Source organism: Liolophura sinensis, chromosome 7, assembly GCF_032854445.1.
Source record: "Liolophura sinensis isolate JHLJ2023 chromosome 7, CUHK_Ljap_v2, whole genome shotgun sequence".
NCBI classification, from domain to species: domain Eukaryota; kingdom Metazoa; phylum Mollusca; class Polyplacophora; order Chitonida; family Chitonidae; genus Liolophura; species Liolophura sinensis.
The window spans coordinates 48,777,995-48,800,759 of record NC_088301.1 but is presented as its reverse complement, the minus strand read 5'-3'; the positions used below and the strand labels follow the sequence as shown (position 1 = coordinate 48,800,759).

Here is a 22,765-nt window from a genome sequence, read left to right as displayed (position 1 = left end):
CCAGCTTTATGGTAGGTGATTGATTTCCACATGGAAGTTCGAACATGTGGAACTAAACTAGCCAGAAGACTTTAATAGAGACCTCACTTATAGACATCCACTATAAATCATACTACAAAGGCTTTGTTTGATCAGTATTTAACGTCGCTTTCAACATTTCGGTTATATCACGACGGTGTTTCCTTGTAGCAACCATTTTTAGTGTTGGCTTGCTGGATCTCCGAGGACACCAGACACGACGCAGTCACACCATGCTGAATGAGTACTTGGTCCATTACTCTTATGTTGAGCGCCAAGCGAGTCAGTACCAAGATTACCCATGTTGAATCCTTAGGTATTCGGCATTGAACTCCGAATCTACCGCTTTTTGAGAAAAATAAATTGGGAACCATCTCTTCTACAGCAAAGCACCTTTTAGACAATTATACTGTACCCACTTCAGTAACTAGAAAACTGTGACAATTATCTCGGTTACACAATACCCACTACAGTAAATGGAAAACTGTGACAATTTTTTCGGTTATACAATGCCCAGTACAGTAACCGGAAATTTGTGACAACTATCTCGGTTATACAGTAAACACTACAGTAACTGGAAAACTGTGACAATAATCTCGGTTATACAATGTCCACTGCAGTAGATGGGGAAACTTTGGCATTGCTCTCGGTTATACAATGCCCACTACAGTAGCTGGAAAACTTTGGCATTGATATCGGTTATACAATGCCCACTACAGTAGTTGGAAAACTTTGGCATTGATCTCGGTTATACAATGCCCACTACAGTAGTTGGAAAACTTTGACATTGATCTCGGTTATACAATGCCCACTACAGTAGCTGGAAAACTGTCATCTCCGTTATCAATGCCCATTCAAAATGTGAAAGTTTTGTTAAAATGTGGAAAACGTTGCCTAGAACCTCGTGAATCAGTGACTATTACAGCAGGTAGAAAATTTTGACAATGACAATGATTTATCAGATTCTATTACAGTGCCTGAGCACCTTTGACATCTTTCTCGACCACTGCCAAAGCTAGAAAATATTGAAACGATCTCCTTCTAGACAATTCCCACCACACGCCATACAATGGCTGTACGACTTCACATCTATGTCCTAGCATAGCTAGAAAACTCTGACAATGATCTCGTTTATCTCGTTTAGTTGTAAAACAACTGTCTTTATCAATGAAAAACTGTAGTACTGATACAATGATGATAAATAATAGTAAGAAGTCAAGAATAAGAAGCCTGAATGTGTTACTCAGATAATTCACAGGTCATAAAAGAAATTTTTGAATCCTTGTTCTGTGAAATGTGGTTGTGCCTTTTGTTTTGATGAATCACTAATTATATTTTATGGATAGGACATTGCACCGTATAGAACACAAGATTATCGAATGAATTAAAGATTGAAATTCTGATTCCCAGAGGTTGAAGTTTGCGTATAAACCACGACATATAACGAAAAGACAAAGAAAAAAAAAAACAAATCAGCGACAACAATGTGAGAGTTGCCAACTGACTCAGTTAGGTTAAGTCATGCAGAGTTATTCGCCCCTTATATAGACGACAACGGGATTTATAATAGGCGTAAGCCCATGATAATCCATAGGATAAATAATAATAATTTATCCATACATATACATATATCAATTAGAACATAACCTAGGACAGAAGTAAAGCCATTAAAGTGATGAACCCTACAAGAGTGAGAGCCAAGAATGACCAAAATGATAGCCTGTCAATTTTGGTTGCCTGTTGAATGTATTTGGCTCTGTCTGTCACCATATGGAAATGGCCTGTGTTCGAGAGAGTCCTGTTTTCTTCATGTTGTGAAGAACAGGATCCCAGGGAAAAATGTCTGTGTTTCTCATCAAGTTGTCTGGCTTTTGCATGGAATATCCACAGCACAACTGCTGACATAAACACTGCGATCATGCCCATCACGAGAACAAATATGAGGTATATGGCTGCAGAAAAAAGAAGAAAACAAATAAACGTTCGCATTCATCACAAGATAAGCTAACCCCCAAAAATTCTCCTTTTGGGAAAGGGACTTAAAGCATCGCAGAAGACAACTTAATTTAGTCCAAAATTATATGAAATTATACTTTTCAAATTTTATGATGTGGCTATCTTTTCAAGAGTTAACGGAAAATGATGTACAATAAAAAAAACTTCACTGTTATTCTCCATGTCTGTTGATGTGACAGACATGCGATTCTAGAAATTCCCTGACGTTTGAGTTTGCACAGGTCAAGGAAACCCAAATATGGGGATGTCCTGGTGAAGGTATTAGTCTCAAACGTTTAGTCGTCTTTCTAGCTCTTCTTTTGCTTTTTAGAGCAAAATTTATTCCAAAGGCATCCTTTGAAACTAAAATTGTTTTCTAATCGATCGAATTTAAAAATCTGGATTATAAATAATTATTATTAGGAATGCTGTTATCTTTACGATATAGCAACATATTACACAGTATGACTGACAAACTGTAGCGTTTGGTTGATGGGGAATATTCTTTCGTTTTTGAACTTTGAACTTTGAACGCGAATAGATGCTAAATGTGACTCTGTGGAAACTTTGGACTTGCTAACCGTATACGAATTTGCGTTACCTAGATAAGACACGCTGTTTGACGTTCCAGGCATGTCAGCGTTGACGATGGAGAGAAAGACTGAGTAGGCTAAAACCACGGTAATGGAGAGGGACATTTTCTCTCCGGACTCTGGCGGAACCAGAAACACCAAGGTATTGAGCAGAGACAGACACAGGACCGGCACAATCACATTTATAACGTAAAACGCTCGTCGTCGTTGGAATGTGAAAGAAATGCGAGCAATGCTGAAGTTACTGCCGTTGTACTCCACCAAATCATGTTTGGCTTTGGAACTGCTGAAGATCCATTCTCCGCTCTCGCCAAAGTAGAGTGTGTTGTTTGGCGTGTCCTTTGGGACAATCTTCACCCTCCTGTGATCGTACATCCAAGAGGCTATGATGATCTCACAAGTCTGAGTATCAAAAGGGTACAAAGTGACATCCACTGGACAGGCTGTCTCGAACATGGAGGCTGGAGACCAATCCGTTCTACCCGTCCATTTCAGCTCAACAAGAAACTTTAAGTTTCCTGCATAAACGTAACTCTTTGCACTGGAACGAAACATGTAATAATGAAGAAAAGCACAGAAAGACTAAATAAAAGGCTTTCTAATATTCTATCGCTCTTGGCTATTTTTGGGTATTATATGAACATTAGCTGGCTAAAGACCATATATCAAACTGCTCCTCCGGTGAGGTAAATGGAACATACGAGTCTATATACAGGACAGAGTGTTTCATATCGAATTTCACCGTGACAAATGCGTTATAGTTTCATGATGGTTTTCATATTAATTTCCAACGGCGGTATTTATAAGATCCATTTTATATTCAGTTAACTCGTTGAGCATTTATGTTGCTGCTCCTATAGTTTGGCGTGTCGATGTAGGCCACGCTTCAAGCACTGCTTAATGCGAGTGTAAAAGTGCTAGCATGTCTCGATTTTTTGTTTCCTGTTAAATGCTTCTACCAGCATTAAACTTTTTAAAAAGGGTCATCTAATGTGCCAAAGGGTCCTGCACATGAGGACTACATACATGCATGGCCTTATATCATACATTACATGCGTATACTGTGATGGTTTCAGTCTTTCAAGTTAAACTTTACATACCTGTTCCGAATTGTGTCTAGTTTCGTTCAACCCGGGGCTACAGGCTGTATGATGTGCTTAACATTATTGCAACGACGGATATATGAACAATTACAAGCGATGTGCAACTGAAATGCATCTTTTGATTACAGTACGAAAGACATTATAGAGAGTAAACCCAGAGAAGCGATGACTGTGGTAGTTGGCGAAAGGTCCACATAATGGGTGAAAGACAGCCTCTTGTCAATTTAGCTCAGTTAGGATATCATTCTAAATGTTCATGTAAAAGCTTAAATAATATCAGATTACACGCAACCAACAGTCACCATGACTTAAGCAGAATTAGGTATACAAGTACAATAATGATACTGGCAATTTAGTAGAGGTGGCTGGCCTTGAATTACTCAAAATGCGGTGTTGTCGTCACATTTAGAAGATCTCACATTCGAGTCTCATAAACGATTTGTATACAGTGCACATTTACACATCTAGAACATTTCTTGCGTCTTTCTGGAATCTTTGGAAATGTTGACTCTCGTTAAATGAATCCGTCCTCATTCTTATTCACCTTTATCTCCAGCATCGTATTAGCAAAGTTCCTTTTCATTGTTAGAGGTAGAAACTTCCGTTTTATCGTTACAATTTGCTCACGGTTACATGTGGTAATTTGCCAACTGTCACACTGTGGTGGCCGCTCTCGTTCTTCTCGCTATGCTGTAGTCGTTACCATGGACATCTAACAAATGCTGAACAGATGGCACTGTATACATTAGAGGGGCAAACAGCGAAACAATGAGAAATTAAAATGAGAGATTGATGATGAATTACTTTGGTTCACAAAAGATAAATTTTTGTAAGGAACAGCTTGGATTTCCATTCTACCAATTTCTTTTAACATCATCTGTGGTGAAACCGTACTAGACTAGGACGATATGAGCTCCAGAACTAATTACAAATATAGACATTGCACAGTGCTGAATAAAACTATGGCACAGTTTAACTCACCCGTTCATAATGGTTATATCCGGCTTCCATATGTCATCTGGATTTACCAGTATCAACCTCTGTCCACCATACCGTGCTGGATCCCACTTAAGGGTTTCGTCTGTCCATAGCTACCAGAAAAATTCATCGAAAAAAATAAATTTAGCAAAGAGACTAAAATCAGTGCAGCGACTACAGTGCGTTAAAAAAAATGGTCGGACCTTTGCGGGGTCACACTTAACCGATGAAATTCGCTCTCTTATCACTAGATCTCAGATAAGGCTTTATTCTACAGTATACGGGTCACTTCAGCAGTTTCAAGATGGGTTATTCTCGGCCGCATGTACGTATATGAGCTTAACCTCACGTGATGGGGCTTTCTATTTCTTACCAGGCAAGCTGCATGCAAATCCAACTATCTGTGGCTGACAGAGGGGCTACATGGTGACCCATACACTCTGCTTGTGTGTGGGATGTGTTTAAAACAACGTTTAACACTAGCTCCGGAAGACAAAGGTATGTAAGAAATTATACAAATAGGAAATAAAGCCGGTAACACACAAGAGAGAAGCGGTCATCAGTTTCCAATGATGCCGGGCAGACAGTTGATATTCCAGGCATGAATTCCATATCAAAGTTCAAATTAGTAGTCCATGAATGAGTTGCAGGTCAAATAACAATTAATCAAGGTCAAATCTCAGTCGCGCTTTGATTGCAATTGTTCATAAAGGCACCATGCAGATGTAATAAGCATGGCTACCTTTACGACCCCTAGCCCAAGGTTAAGCGGTATTAGATACAGTTCGAAAATGACGAGCGTTACAGACCCTAACCGATCAGATTGTGATTCAAAAGTAACTGACGATTACGTCTTTCCCGTTAATATGTAAAGATCTCATACCACAATTGGCGCCATCTATGATGTTATACATGACATACTGGTCTGTATAAAAGCTGTCTACAAGATAGACCGTTACACTGGGCAACCAGCGAATGGAATGCACCATGCAGTTCCTATTTACAATATTTCAAATAATCAAATAATGATAATACAGTAGTATCCTTTACAGTAGCATTTATTTATTTATTAATTAATTTATTAATGACATCGACGCTTTGCGCTGTACTTAAGAATATTTCACTTATACGACGAAGGCTAGCATTATGGTAGGAAGAAACTGAGCAGAGCCCTGGAAAACGGCCTGGAATAGCCATCTTGAATGTGCTGACGTGACCCTTGAGTGGCTCAGGAAGTGACGCGGATGGTAGGCCGGAAGGCGAGATTCGCTCGAGATGCAAGCGACAGGGTGACATTCAGACGACATTTAGCCTAGAACGCGAGATTTAGTCGAGATTCAAGCACCACTGAGACGACAATGCGAGATTTGGTCGATATTAACACCTTCTCGATTGAATGTCATCTAAATGTCGCCTGAATGTCGCATTGTCGTCCAAATCTCATCCAAATATCGCGTTATCGTCCGAATGTCGCTTGCTATGAAATTTCAGTTTGGGTATAAAATTATTCATTTCGTGAAGACAGCAGCATTCTGACGAGATTAAAAAACAGGCGAGAGTCTGACGAGATTAAGCCAAGATTAAATGTTCATTGCCAGATTTGGTCGATATTGAGAGGAGATTTCCTCGAGAATATCACGAGCGAGCGAGATTCCAAGGAGGTCGCGAGGTTCACTCGACAAGACGAGATTCTGACGAAGGGGCGAGATTTGCACGAATCTCGAATGAATCTCGAGCTGTCACCCTAATCTCGACTTGATCTCGACTAAATCTCGCACCGTCGTTCAAATATCGCTGTTTGATGATTATTTTGGGGCAAATATACAAGACATGAATAAAAAAATACATACACGCATCGGGCCATCATACAAAAGTGACTAACTACATGAATCATTACCATCTTTCTACATTCTCAGGGTTTTTCCTCTTCAGTGCGGAGGCTTCTTTATGAGTGAACATTTGCGCTTTTCATCCAACACCTTACATGCTTGATGTACTGTACAAAATTCACTGCCTTTCTTCAAGGTGGTTGTGATGGTGTCTATTTTTAGCATAAACACCATACTATATAGATGTCATTAGTTTACCTGGAAACATGTATTTTTGGAACTTTCAAATTTGTGCATTTTGCTGTTCATAGATTTGAATACTTACGATACTGAAGAAACCTGACGTCATCAATATCTGCTTTCTTTCGTCCTATAACCAAAGGTATACCAAATATTACCTTACAGTTTCATGGACGTTATGGTAAGTAAAATGTATGCATGTAGTTAAATGAACTAAAAACAAACAGGTTGGTCTGAAACATCGTGGGAGAATTCCAGAAAAGCTTTAAAAAGGGAGAAAAGTGGCAATGAAGTACCAAAAATTAGCATTATCTCGAACTATTCTAACGTAAGTGATGTTTAAGTGGTATCCAAAGTATAATTTTGTTTTTACATTTCTTAAAGTACATGAACCTATCTGCAAACATACCAAATCAACAATGCTTTGTAAGTGATACATCATATCTATCTCAGTGACGGTGGACTTGTTGAGCACGGGGCGTATAGCAGCACTGTGGTTGTGAAATAAGTCGTGTCTGAGACGAACTTCATCTTCAAATGTACCCGTCGGAGTGTCAACGGCCAATACAAGTAGTCCTGAAATAGACACACGTATTGTGTTTCAGAGCTCGCTATTCATTTTTATAGAATACCATCAGTTTTATTGAAACTATGGTATATTATCGGTATGGAATGCTGCACTCACATACAGGTGGGATAAAGCATATTCAAGCATGATGCTGATGACACAATAAGATAAGCAATGCATAAGATACATGCTTACTGGGAAGGTATTTTAAATGTTATTTACTTTGCTGTTTTCAAATGGAGATTTTTCACCAAGCTTTGCCCGGTTTCCTCCCACCATAATGCCGGCAGCCGTTGTATAGGTGAAATTGTCTTAAGTATGTCGTAAAGATCAATGAAATGAATAAATAAATTTAAATGGAGATTTCCATATCAATCATTTTAAATGTATGTCCACCCATTTTTCCTTTGGAAGAGCGATCACATCCGACATAACCACCTTCCAACCCCACACCAATTCTTTCCTTAGAAGAAAGCCTGCAGCAGCCTGAGATCAGGGAGGCGTTACCAGACATACAGTTTAACTCATAAGCGCTACTCCCGTACGTAGTTATTCAAATGAAAGAACAAGGGATATTTAGTTTTTGGTTTATGTTTAACCCCTTAGAAACATTTTGTCTATAAGGTCTTTTATCAGAATTTTGTAGGGGGAAACAGTTCTGAGTTTGTAGAAGTTGCCGACTTACCTGTTACAAGAAGTAAACACAGTTGTTCACGGAAGGAACAGGATCCCATCCTTCACGCATTCACCGAGGTTTGTCCAGGAAGACTACTCCTGAAACCACGAAGCCAGCAGTGCTATCGTGTTATTTTTGACCCCTCTATGGCGGAAATAGCCTGCACTGAACACGTGACTGTGTTCTCATCTCTGAGGCATTACTTTACTTGGAAAGCGTCAGGGCCATATAGGTATACTAGCGCACTTTACTAACAGCGTCTTTCTATTAGTGCACGATTCCAGAGTGTACATACTGGATATCTGGCTACCCGATCGCTTGTTCCAACAGAGCTGGGCAAATATCTTTAGTTCGTACTGGGATATATCAAGTTTCTCGCTAACTGGCGTTAGCCCGTCTCGTGTTTGTAATAAATGTATGTCATAAATACTGAAATATGTACCGGTACATTGTATTATTTTTGACTAGAAAATGGCGAATCACCATGTTAATTTCCAGTTATAAGTCTAACCATTTGACATTTAGTACGCAGTTCCGAATTCAGCACATCCATTATTAAAGTTTCCTGGATCCCTACAGAATTGATACCTGGTCTAGAGAGTGGCTGATTGGTCACGTGATTCTCACAGAAGTACTTGTCATGGGAATATCAGATATAATTCTAAATGGGAGATTAAAGGTCTAATATACATGGACATTTCTATTGTTTTTGGTATACTGACCTGTCCCGTATATGTGGTGTTCATGTTTTTCCAACTCAGATAATTACTTCTTATATATATATATTATATATGAATATATAATATATATATATATATATATATATATATATATATATATATATATATATATATATATATATATATATATATATATATATATATATATATATATATATATATATATATATATATATATATATATATATATATATATATATATATATATATATATATATATATATATATATATATATATATATATATATATACGTGGATATTGATAGATATTATGGATACTGAAAAGTATTGTATACCTCAGCGTGTAGTACAGATGCCTGAGACAGTTTTGAAGGCGTAAATATTTTCTTGAAAAGGAAAAATACCATGGTTAACAATAATACTACAAAGAAAATCAAAATCAAATAACCTAATAAAAAGTACTAAAAAACCCTGAAATATGACGATACAAGAATTCCCAATGCATAACTGTTAATTATAAAATAAACTACATACATTTGCAATTCATTTGTACAAACGACTCCATATAACACCTGCACACTTTCCCTAATAGTATATCTATAAATCTGTGATAACAGATTGTTCTGATGGCGAATATATTATGAAAAGAAACTCCTTTATCATGGATAATGATGGAGATATCTCAATTTCTGGTTCAAATGTCACATCATTCTTACTTTCTTTTTTATTTGCCAGCTTTATGGTAGGTGATTGATTTCCACATGGAAGTTCGAACATGTGGAACTAAACTAGCCAGGAGACTTTAATAGAGACCTCACTTATAGACATCCACTATAAATCATACTACAAAGGCTTTGTTTGATCAGGATTTAACGTCGCTTTCAACATTTCGGTTATATCACGACGGTGTTTCCTTGTAGCAACCATTTTTAGTGTTGGCTTACTGGATCTCCGAGGACACCAGACACGACGCAGTCACACCATGCTGAATGAGTACTTGGTCCATTACTCTTATGTTGAGCGCCAAGCGAGTCAGTACCAAGATTACCCATGTTGAATCCTTAGGTATTCGGCATTGAACTCCGAATCTACGGCTTTTTGAAAAAAAATAATTTGGGAATCATCTCTTCTACAGCAAAGCACCTTTTAGACAATTATGCTGTACCCACTTCAGTAACTAGAAAACTGTGACAATTATCTCGGTTACACAATACCCACTACAGTAACTGGAAAACTGTGACAATTATCTCGGTTATACAATGCCCAGTACAGTAACCGGAAATTTGTGACAACTATCTCGGTTATACAATACCCACTACAGTAACTGGAAAACTGTGACAATAATCTCGGTTATACAATGCCCAGTACAGTAACTGGAAAACTTTGGTATTGATCTCGGTTATACAATGTCCACTGCAGTAGATGGGGAAACTTTGGCATTGCTCTCGGTTATACAATGCCCACTACAGTAGCTGGAAAACTTTGGCATTGATATCGGTTATACAATGCCCACTACAGTAGTTGGAAAACTTTGGCATTGATCTCGGTTATACAATGCCCACTACAGTAACTGGAAAACTTTGACATTGATCTCGGTTATACAATGCCCACTACAGTAGCTGGAAAACTGTCATCTCCGTTATCAATGCCCATTCAAAATGTGAAAGTTTTGTTAAAATGTGGAAAACGTTGCCTAGAACCTCGTGAATCAGTGACTAATACAGCAGGTAGAAAATTTTGACAATGTCTGATTTATCAGATTCTATTACAGTGCCTGAGCACCTTTGACATCTTTCTCGACCACTGCCAAAGCTAGAAAATGTTGAAACGATCTCCTTCTAGACAATTCCCACCACACGCCATACAATGGCTGTACGACTTCACTTCTATGTCCTAGCATAGCTAGAAAACTCTGACAATGATCTCGTTTATCTCGTTTAGTTGTAAAACAACTGTCTTCATCAATGAAAAACTGTAGTACTGATACAATGATGATAAATAATAGTAAGAAGTCAAGAATAAGAAGCCTGAATGTGTTACTCAGATAATTCACAGGTCATAAAAGAAATTTTTGAATCCTTGTTCTGTGAAATGTGGTTGTGCCTTTTGTTTTGATGAATCACTAATTATATTTTATGGATAGGACATTGCACCGTATAAAACACAAGATTATCGAATGAATTAAAGATTGAAATTCTGATTCCCAGAGGTTGAAGTTTGCGTACAAACCACGACATATAACGAAAAGACAAAGAAAAAAAAAACAAAAACAAATCAGCGACAACAATGTGAGAGTTGCCAACTGACTCAGTTAGGTTAAGTCATGCAGAGTTATTCGCCCCTTATACAGACGACAACGGGATTTATAATAGGCGTAAGCCCATGATAATCGATAGGATAAATAATAATAATTTATCCATACATATACATATATCAATTAGAACATAACCTAGGACAGAAGTAAAGCCATTAAAGTGATGAGCCCTACAAGAGTGAGAGCCAAGAATGACCAAAATGATAGCCTGTCAATTTTGGTTGCCTGTTGAATGTATTTGGCTCTGTCTGTCACCATATGGAAATGGCCTGTGTTCGAGAGAGTCCTGTTTTCTTCATGTTGTGAAGAACAGGATCCCAGGGAAAAATGTCTGTGTTTCTCATCAAGTTGTCTGGCTTTTGCATGGAATATCCACAGCACAACTGCTGACATAAACACTGCGATCATGCCCATCACGAGAACAAATATGAGGTATATGGCTGCAGAAAAAAGAAGAAAACAAATAAACGTTCGCATTCATCAAGAGCTAACCCCCAAAAATTCTCCTTTTGGGAAAGGGACTTAAAGCATCGCAGAAGACAACTTAATTTAGTCCAAAACTATATGAAATTATACTTTTCAAATTTTATGATGTGGCTATCTTTTCACGAGTTAACGGAAAATAATGTACAATAAAAAAAACTTCACTGTTATTCTCCATGTCTGTTGATGTGACAGACATGCGATTCTAGAAATTCCCTGACGTTTCAGTTTGCACAGGTCAAGGAAACCCAAATATGGGGATGTCCTGGTGAAGGTATTAGTCTCAAACGTTTAGTCGTCTTTCTAGCTCTTCTTTTGCTTTTTAGAGCAAAATTTATTCCAAAGGCATCCTTTGAAACTAAAATTGTTTTCTAATCGATCGAATTTAAAAATCTGGATTATAAAAAATTATTATTAGGAATGCTGTTATCTTTACGATATAGCAACATATTACACAGTATGACTGACAAACTGTAGCGTTTGGTTGATGGGGAATATTCTTTCGTTTTTGAACTTTGTACTTTGAACGCGAATAGATGCTAAATGTGACTCTGTGGAAACTTTGGACTTGCTAACCGTATACGAATTTGCATTACCTAGATAAGACACGCTGTTTGACGTTCCAGGCATGTCAGCGTTGACGATGGAGAGAAAGACTGAGTAGGCTAAAACCACGGTAATGGAGAGGGACATTTTCTCTCCGGACTCTGGCGGAACCAGAAACACCAAGGTATTGAGCAGAGACAGACACAGGACCGGCACAATCACATTTATAACGTAAAACGCTCGTCGTCGTTGGAATGTGAAAGAAATGCGAGCAATGCTGAAGTTACTGCCGTTGTACTCCACCAAATCATGTTTGGCCTTGGAACTGCTGAAGATCCATTCTCCGCTCTCGCCAAAGTAGACTGTGTTGTTTGGCGTGTCCTTTGGGACAATCTTCACCCTCCTGTGATCGTACATCCAAGAGGCTATGATGATCTCACAAGTCTGAGTATCAAAAGGGTACAAAGTGACATCCACTGGACAGGTTGTCTCGAACATGGAGGCTGGAGACCAATCCGTTCTACCCGTCCATTTCAGCTCAACAAGAAACTTTAAGTTTCCTGCATAAACGTAACTCTTTGCACTGGAACGAAACATGTAATAATGAAGAAAAGCACAGAAAGACTAAATAAAAGGTTATCTAATATTCTATAGCTCTTGGCTATTTTTGGGTATTATATGAACATTAGCTGGCTAAAGACCATATATCAAACTGCTCCTCCGGTGAGGTAAATGGAACATACGAGTCTATATACAGGACAGGGTGTTTCATATCGAATTTCACCGTGACAAATGCGTTATAGTTTCATGATGGTTTTCATATTAATTTCCAACGGCGATATTTATAAGATCCATTTTATATTCAGTTAACTCGGTGAGCATTTATGTTGCTGCTCCTATAGTTTGGCGTGTCGATGTAGGCCACGCTTCAAACACTGCTTAATGCGAGTGTAAAAGTGCTAGCATGTCTCGATTTTTTGTTTCCTGTTAAATGCTTCTACCAGCATTAAACTTTAAAAAAAGGGTCATCTAATGTGCCAAAGGGTCCTGCACATGAGGACTACATACATGCATGGCCTTATATCATACATTACATCCTGCGTATACTGGGATGGTTTCAGTCTTTCAAGTTAAACTTTACATACCTGTTCCGAATTTTGTCTAGTTTCGTTCAACCCGGGGCTACAGGCTGTATGATGTGCTTAACATTATTGCAACGACGGATATAAGAACAATTACAAGCGATGTGCAACTGAAATGCATCTTTTGATTACAGTACGAAAGACATTATAGAGAGTAAACCCAGAGAAGCGATGACTGTGGTAGTTGGCGAAAGGTCCACATAATGGGTGAAAGACAGCCTCTTGTCAATTTAGCTCAGTTAGGATATCATTCTAAATGTTCATGTAAAAGCTTAAATAATATCAGATTACACGCAACCAACAGTCACCATGACTTAAGCAGAATTAGGTATACAAGTACAATAATGATACTGGCAATTTAGTAGAGGTGGCTGGCCTTGAATTACTCAAAATGCGGTGTTGTCGTCACATTTAGAAGATCTCACATTCGAGTCTCATAAACGATTTGTATACAGTGCACATTTACACATCTAGAACATTCCTTGCGTCTTTCTGGAATCTTTGGAAATGTTGACTCTCGTTAAATGAATCCGTCCTCATTCTTATTCACCTTTATCTCCAGCATCGTATTAGCAAAGTTCCTTTTCATTGTTAGAGGTAGAAACTTCCGTTTTATCGTTACAATTTGCTCACGGTTACATGTGGTAATTTGCCAACTGTCACACTGTGGTGGCCGCTCTCGTTCTTCTCGCTATGCTGTAGTCGTTACCATGGACATCTAACAAATGCTGAACAGATGGCACTGTATACATTAGAGGGGCAAACAGCGAAACAATGAGAAATTAAAATGAGAGATTGATGATGAATTACTTTGGTTCACAAAAGATAAATTTTTGTAAGGAACAGCTTGGATTTCCATTCTACCAATTTCTTTTAACATCATCTGTGGTGAAACCGTACTAGACTAGTACGATATGAGCTCCAGAACTAATTACAAATATAGACATTGCACAGTGCTGAATAAAACTATGGCACAGTTTAACTCACCCGTTCATAATGGTTATATCCGGCTTCCATATGTCATCTGGATTTACCAGTATCAACCTCTGTCCACCATACTGTGCTGGATCCCACTTAAGGGTTTCGTCTGTCCATAGCTACCAGAAAAATTCATCGAAAAAAATAAATTTAGCAAAGAGACTAAAACCTGTGCAGCGACTACAGTGCGTTAAAAAAGATGGTCGGGCCTTTGCGGGGTCACACTTAACCGATGAAATTCGCTCTCTTATCACTAGATCTCAGATAAGGTTTTATTCTACAGTATACGGGTCACTTCAGCAGTTTCAAGATGGGTTATTCTCGGCCGCATGTACGTATATGAACTTAACCTCACGTGATGGGGCTTTCTATTTCTTACCAGGCAAGCTGCAAGCAAATCCAACTATCTGTGGCTGACAGAGGGGCTACATGGTGACCCATACACTCTGCTTGTGTGTGGGATGTGTTTAAAACAACGTTTAAACACTAGCTCCCAAAGACAAAGGTATGTAAGAAATTATACAAATAGGAAATAAAGCCGGTAACACACAAGAGAGAAGCGGTCATCAGTTTCCAATGATGCCGGGCAGACAGTTGATATTCCAGGCATGAATTCCATATCAAAGTTCAAATTAGTAGTCCATGAATGAGTTCCAGGTCAAATAACAATTAATCAACGGCAAATCTCAGTCGCACTTTGATTGCAATTGTTCATAAAGGCACCATGCAGATGTAATAAGCATGGCTACCTTTACGACCCCTAGCCCAAGGTTAAGCGGTATTAGATACAGTTCGAAAATGACGAGCGTTACAGACCCTAACCGATCAGATTGTGATTCAAAAGTAACTGACGATTACGTCTTTCCCGTTAATATGTAAAGATCTCATACCACAATTGGCGCCATCTATGATGTTACACATGACATACTGGTCTGTATAAAAGCTGTCTACAAGATAGACCGTTACACTGGGCAACCAGCGAATGGAATGCACCATGCAGTTCCTATTTACAATATTTCAAATAATCAAATAATGATAATACAGTAGTATCCTTTACAGTAGCATTTATTTATTTATTAATTAATTTATTAATGACATCGACGCTTTGCGCTGTACTCAAGAATATTTCACTTATACGACGAAGGCTAGCATTATGGTAGGAAGAAACCGAGCAGAGCCCGGGAAAACGGCCTGGAATAGCCATCTTGAATGTGCTGACGTGACCCTTGGCTGAGTGGCTCAGGAAGTGACGCGGATGGTAGGCCGGAAGGCGAGATTCGCTCGAGATTCAAGCGACAGGGTGACATTCAGACGACATTTAGCCTAGAACGCGAGATTTAGTCGAGATTCAGGCACCACTGAGACGACAATGCGAGATTTGGTCGATATTAACGCCTTCTCGATTGAATGTCATCTAAATGTCGCCTGAATGTCGCATTGTCGTCCAAAATCTCATCCAAATATCGCGTTATCGTCCGAATGTCGCTTGCTATGAAATTTCAGTTTGGGTATAAAATTATTAATTTCGTGAAGACAGCAGCATTCTGACGAGATTAAAAAACAGGCGAGAGTCTGACGAGATTAAGCCGAGATTAAATGTTCATTGCCAGATTTGGTCGATATTGAGAGGAGATTTTCTCGAGAATATCACGAGCGAGCGAGATTCCAAGGAGGTAGCGAGATTCACTCGACAAGACGAGATTCTGACGATGGGGCGAGATTTGCACGAATCTCGAATGAATCTCGAGCTATCACCCTAATCTCGACTTGATCTCGACTAAATCTCGCACCGTCGTTCAAATATCGCTGTTTGATGATTATTTTGGGGCAAATATACAAGACATGAATAAAAAAATACATACACGCATCGGGCCATCATACAAAAGTGGACTAACTACATGAATCATTACCATCTTTCTACATTCTAAGGGTTTTTCCTCTTCAGTGCGGAGTGTTTTTGTGTCCTCAACCCTTTCTAAAGGCTTCTTTATGAGTGAACATGTGCGCTTTTCATCAAAAACCTTACATGCTTGATGTACTGTACAAAATTCACTGCCTTTCTTCAAGGTGGTTGTGATGGTGTCTATTTTTAGCATAAACACCATACTATATAGATGTCATTAGTTTACCTGGAAACATGTATTTTTGGAACTTTCAAATTTGTGCATTTTACTGTTCATAGATTTGAATACTTACGATACTGAAGAAACCTGACGTCATCAATATCTGCTTTCTTTCGTCCTATAACCAAAGGTATACCAAATATTACCTTACAGTTTCATGGACGTTATGGTAAGTAAAATGTATGCATGTATTTAAATGAACTAAAAACAAACAGGTTGGTCTGAAACATCGTGGGAGAATTCCAGAAAAAGCTTTAAAAAGGGAGAAAAGTGGCAATGAAGTACCAAAAATTAGCATTATCTCGAACTATTCTAACGTAAGTGATGTTTAAGTGGTATGCAAAGTATAATTTTGTTTTTACATTTCTTAAAGTACATGAACCTATCTGCAAACATACCAGATCAACAATGCTTTGTAAGTGATACATCATATCTATCTCAGTGACCGTGGACTTGTTGAGCACGGGCGTATAGCAGCACTGTGGTTGTGGAATAAGTCGTGTCTGAGACGAACTTCATCTTCAAATGTACCCGTTGGAGCCTCAATGGCCAATACACGTAGTCCTGAAATAGACACACGTATTGTCTTTCAGAGCTCGCTATTCATTTTTATAGAATACCATCAGTTTTATTGAAACTGTGGTATATTATCGGTATGGAATGCTGCACTCACATACAGGTGGGATAAAGCATATTCAAGCATGATGCTGATGATACAATAAGATAAGCAATGTATAAGATACATGCTTACTGGTAAGGTATTTTAAATGTTATTTACTTTGCTGTTTTCAAATGGAGATTTTTCACCAGGTTTTGCCCGGTTTCCTCCCACCATAATGCTGGCAGCCGTTGTATAGGTGAAATTATCTTATGTATGTCGTAAAGATCAATGAAATGAATAAATAAATTTAAATGGAGATTTCCATATCAATCATTTTAAATGTATGTCCACCCATTTTTCCTTTGGAAGAGCGATCACATCCGACATAACCACCTTCCAACCCCACACCAATTCTTTCCTTAGAAGAAAGCCTGCAGCAGCCTGAGATCAGGGAGGCGTTACCAGACATACAGTTTAACTCATAAGCGCTACTCCCGTACGTAGTTATTCAAATTGAATCAGAACAAGGAATCCTTTAGTTTATGGTTAAATGTTTAACCCCTTAGAAATGTCTATAAGGTCTTTTATCAGAATTTTGTAGGGGGAAACAGTTCTGAGTTTGTAGAAGTTGCCGACTTACCTGTTACAAGAAGTAAACACAGTTGTTCACGGAAGGAACAGGATCCCATCCTTCACGCATTCACCGAGGTTTGTCCAGGAAGACTACTCCTGAAACCACGAAGCCAGCAGTGCTATCGTGTTATTTTTGACCCCTCTATGGCGGAAATAGCCTGCACTGAACACGTGACTGTGTTCTCATCTCTGAGGCATTACTTTACTTGGAAAGCGTCAGGGCCATATAGGTATACTAGCGCACTTTACTAACAGCGTCTTTCTATTAGTGCACGATTCCAGAGTGTACATACTGGATATCTGGCTACCCGATCGCTTGTTCCAACAGAGCTGGGCAAATATCTTTAGTTCGTACTGGGATATATCAAGTTTCTCGCTAACTGGCGTTAGCCCGTCTCGTGTTTGTAATAAATGTATGTCATAAATACTGAAATATGTACCGGTACATTGTATTATTTTTGACTAGAAAATGGCGAATCACCATGTTAATTTCCAGTTATGAGTCTAACCATTTGACATTTAGTACGCAGCTCCGAATTCAGCACATCCATTATTAAAGTTTCCTGGATCCCTACAGAATTGATACCTGGTCTAGAGATTGGCAGATTGGTCACGTGATTCTCACAGAAGTATCTTGGGAATATCAGATATAATTCTAAATGGGAGATTAAAGGTCTAATATACATGGACATTTCTATTGTTTTTGGCATATTGACCTGTCCCGTCTATGTGGTGTTCATGTTTTTCCAACTCAGATAATTACTTCTTATATATATATATATATAATATATATATATATATATATATATATATATATATATATATATTATATATATATATATATATATATATATATATATATACGTGGATATTGATATATATTATGGATACTGAAAAGTATTGTATATCTCAGCGTGTAGTACAGATGCCTGAGACAGTTTTGAAGGCGTAAATATTTTCTTGAAAAGGAAAAATACCATGGTTAACAATAATACTAAAAATCAAAATCAAGTAACCTAATAAAAGTACTAAAAAAACCCCTGAAATATGACGATACAAGAATTCACAATGCATAACTGTTAATTATAAAATAAACTACATACATTTGCAATTCATTTGTACAAACGACTCCAAATAACACCTGCACACTTTCCTTATGGTATATCTATAAATCTGTGATAACAGATTGTTCTGATGGCGAATATATTATGATGGATAATGATGGAGATATCTCAACTTCTGGTTCAAGTGTCACATCATTCTTACTTTCTTTTTTTATTTGTCAGCTTTATGGTAGGTGATTGATTTCCACATGAAGTTCGAACATGTGGAACTAAACTAGCCAGGAGACTTTAATAGAGACCTCACTTAAAGAGATCCACTATAAATCATACTACAAAGGCTTTGTTTGATCAGAATTTAACCTCTCTTTCAACATTTCGGTTATATCACGACGGTGTTTCCTTGTAGCAACCATTTTTAGTGTTGGCTTGCTGGATCTCCGAGGACACCAGACACGACGCAGTCACACCATGCTGAATGAATACTTGGTCCATTACTCTTATGTTGAGCGCCAAGCCAGTCAGTACCAAGATTACCCATGTTGAATCCTTAGGTATTCGGCATTGAACTCCGAATCTACCGCTTTTTGAAAAAAATAAATTGGGAACCATCTCTTCTACAGCAAAGCACCTTTTAGACAATTATACTGTACCCACTTCAGTAACTAGAAAACTGTGACAATTATCTCGGTTATACAATACCCACTACAGTAACCGGAAATTTGTGACAACTATCTCGGTTACCCACTACAGTACATGGAAAACTGTGACAATTATCTCTGTTATACAATACCCACTACAGAAACTGGAAAACTGTGACAATTATATCGCTTATACAATGTCCATTACAGTAACCGGAAAACTGTTACACTTATCTCGGTTATATAAAGTCCACTTGAGCTGCTGTAAAACTGTGACAATTATCACGGTTATACAATGCCGACTACACTAACTGGAAAACTCTTACACTTATCTCGGTTATACAATACCCACTTCAGCAACCGGAAAATTGTGACAATTAATTCCGTTATACAATACCCACTACAGCAACCGAATAACGGTTACACTTGTCTCCGTTATACAATATCCACTGGAGTGGATGTAAAACTATGACAATTATCTCGGTTATAAAATACCCGCTATGGTAGCTGGAAAACTGTGACAATCATATCGGTTATACAATGCCCACTGCAGTCAACTGGAAAACTGTGACAATCATATCGGGTATACAATGCCCACTGCAGTAACTGGAAAACTGTGACAATCATATCGGTTATACAATGCCCAATACAGTAAATGAAGAACTGTGTTAACTACCTCAGTTATACAATGCACACCACAGTAACTAAAAAACTGTGACAATTATTATACCATATAATTTAAGACGTATAGCATAAAGAATAAAACTAAGCTACTTCGGCTTAGCCCGGCTAATGGCCTTATATTCATCGTGTTGAATTAGATCACCACATTCGACATATTAACAGTTGCATGCAAAGTGCAACTGAGATACAATTATTACTACTGGCAATATACTAACACTACATACAGTATGACTGTTTATTTCACTCATTCACTAATACCTTCCAACATCCTTGAAAACTGTTGACTGCTTCTCATTGCATGATTCCGTCCTATTTTCGTACTTTGTATACTTTCGGACTTTTGTAATAGTTTCTGTTAAATGTGGCTTTGGAATTGCCCTTGCGGTTATTGACCTCGGACGTCCATCTTGAGTTGAGGGCTGGTATACGAATATCTGTTTTTACGCAAAGACACAATACAATTAAAGGCGTACAATTAAAGTCACTAAGTATTGTACCACCCAGAACACAAGACGATTGAATAAATTAAAACGGAAAATCTGGTTTTGAGACGATGATGTTAGGTTTTTATACACTGGTATGAGAGACCGGATTGAAGCCGTATATATACCAAATGTTCAAACCGAATTAATGCCCTGGTCCAACAATACACTTAGGTTCCGACATATGGTTTGTAGATGATAAACATTTATGAACATCTGCCCACAAGTGGTCTATGTTAGACGCCGGAGCACAAATATGGTAATGTAAAAACCACGACATATGTCCAAAAAAAAAAAAAAACCCCAAAGCAGCGACGACAATGTGACAGATGGCAAATGACTATACATAACCATTGAAATCGGCCCCAATTTATCTCAGCTAGGTTAAGTCATTCACAGTTATTCGCCCTTTACACAGACGACAACGGGGATTATAGGAGGCCCATGATAATCGATAGGACAATATTATTTATTTATTTATTTGTTTGTTTATTTATTTATTTATTGATTGGTGTTTTACGCCATACTCAAGAATATTTCACTTATACGACGGCGGCCAGCATTATGGTGGGTGGAAACCGGGTAATACAGACGACAACGGGATTTATAATAGGCGTAAGCCCATGATAATCGATAGGATAAATAATAATAATTTATCCATACATATACATATATCAATTAGAACATAACCTAGGACAGAAGTAAAGCCATTAAAGTGATGAACCCTACAAGAGTGAGAGCCAAGAATGACCAAAATGATAGCCTGTCAATTTTGGTTGCCTATTGAATGTATTTGGCTCTGTCTGTCACCATATGGAAATGGCCTGTGTTCGAGAGAGTCCTGTTTTCTTCGGGATTGTGGTGAACACGATCCCAGGGAAAAATGTCTGTGTTTCTCATCAAGTTGTCTGGCTTTTGCATGGAATATCCACAGCACAACTGCTGACATAAACACTGCGATCATGCCCATCACGGGAACATATATGAGGTATATGGCTGCAGAAAAAAGAAGAAAACAAATAAACGTTTTAAGTTAAGCTAACACAAAACTTAAGGAAATTCTCTTTTTATGGAAAGGGACTTAAAGCATCGCAGAGGGCAACTTAATTTAGTCCAAAATTATATAAAATTATACTTTTCAAATTTTATGATGTGACACTCTTTTACACGAGTTAACGGAAAACAAAGTACAATAAAACCGTCACTGTTATTCTCTTCGTTCTTTGATGTGACAAACATGGAATTCTAGAAAAATTCTGACGTTTCAATTTGCACAGGTCAGTGTAACCAAAAAACAGAGATGTTCCTGGTGAAGGTATTAGTTTCATTACTTTCAGCCGTCTTGCTAGCACTTCTCTTGTTTGCTTTTCATGACAAAATTAATTACTAAGGCATCCTTTAAAACTGCGAGAGATTGTTTTCTGATCGATCAAACTGAAAGGTTTCTACTATAACTGATTAGAGTGGAAGGTCTGTTATGTTTACATTATAGCAACACATTATACAGTGTGACTGATAAAATGTAGCGTTACCTAGGTATGAAACACTGTTTGACGTTCCAGGTATGTCAGCGTTGACGATGGAGAGAAAGACTGAGTAGGCTAGAACCACGTTAATGGAGAGGGATATTTTCTCTCCGGACTCTGGCGGAACCAGAAACACCAAGGTATTGAGCAGAGACAGACACAGGACCGGCACAATCACATTTATAACGTAAAACGCTCGTCGTCGTTGGAATGTGAAAGAAATGCGAGCAATGCTGAAGTTACTGCCGTTGTACTCCACCAAATCATGTTTGGCCTTGGAACTGCCGAAGATCCATTCTCCGCTCTCGCCAAAGTAGACTGTGTTGTTTGGCGTGTCCTTTGGGACAATCTTCACCCTCCTGTGATCGTACATCCAAGAGGCTATGATAATCTCACAAGTCTGAGTATCGAAAGGGTACAAAGTGACATCCAATGGACAGGTTGTCTCGAACATGGAGGCTGGAGACCAATCCGTTCTACCCGTCCATTTCAGCTCAACAAGAAACTTTAAGTTTCCTGCATAAATATAATTCTTTGCCCTGGAACGAAACATGTAATTACAAACGAAAGGCACAGAATGACTACATAAAATAACTCTTGGCTAGTTGTGGTATATATGAACAGTAGGCTGTTTTCGTTCAAGCACTAATTTAAAGATGAAGAAAACATAAAAATTACATAAAGTTCAGACGAAAGAGTGCGAAAAGTTAAATGCGGTCTTCAATATTTGTGTCGATTTTTCTTTAAGGGTAAAAGAAAACTTGAAAATAATTTTTGTCTGGTGGGTATTTGGGGCCCCCTATTGGTATATACAGTCTTTGTTTAATAATGTTATAAATTGGAATGTAAC

The 22,765-nt window shown here is 38.1% G+C and overlaps 2 protein-coding genes and 1 long non-coding RNA gene across 3 annotated transcripts; all 3 read right to left on the bottom strand.

Moving 5' to 3' along the window:
• Positions 1-1,665: 1,665 nt before the first annotated feature.
• Positions 1,666-12,542, bottom strand: LOC135470989 (acetylcholine receptor subunit alpha-like). Its single transcript, XM_064750038.1, has 5 exons — positions 12,095-12,542; positions 7,166-7,332; positions 4,691-4,800; positions 2,615-3,147; positions 1,666-1,970 (listed from the first exon to the last, which is right to left on the bottom strand). Exons 1-5 carry the CDS (start codon positions 12,540-12,542, stop codon positions 1,666-1,668), a joined length of 1,563 nt encoding a protein of 520 aa, XP_064606108.1.
• Positions 12,543-14,194: 1,652 nt separating this feature from the next.
• LOC135471973 (uncharacterized) lies at positions 14,195-16,811 on the bottom strand. Its single transcript, XR_010444489.1, has 3 exons — positions 16,686-16,811; positions 16,361-16,405; positions 14,195-14,283 (listed from the first exon to the last, which is right to left on the bottom strand). It is a non-coding gene; the product is annotated as an uncharacterized LOC135471973 (long non-coding RNA).
• A 4,344-nt stretch (positions 16,812-21,155) lies between these two features.
• LOC135470988 (neuronal acetylcholine receptor subunit alpha-3-like) lies at positions 21,156-22,369 on the bottom strand. Its single transcript, XM_064750037.1, has 2 exons — positions 21,922-22,369; positions 21,156-21,385 (listed from the first exon to the last, which is right to left on the bottom strand). Exons 1-2 carry the CDS (start codon positions 22,367-22,369, stop codon positions 21,156-21,158), a joined length of 678 nt encoding a protein of 225 aa, XP_064606107.1.
• Between the last annotated feature and the right edge of the window lie 396 nt (positions 22,370-22,765).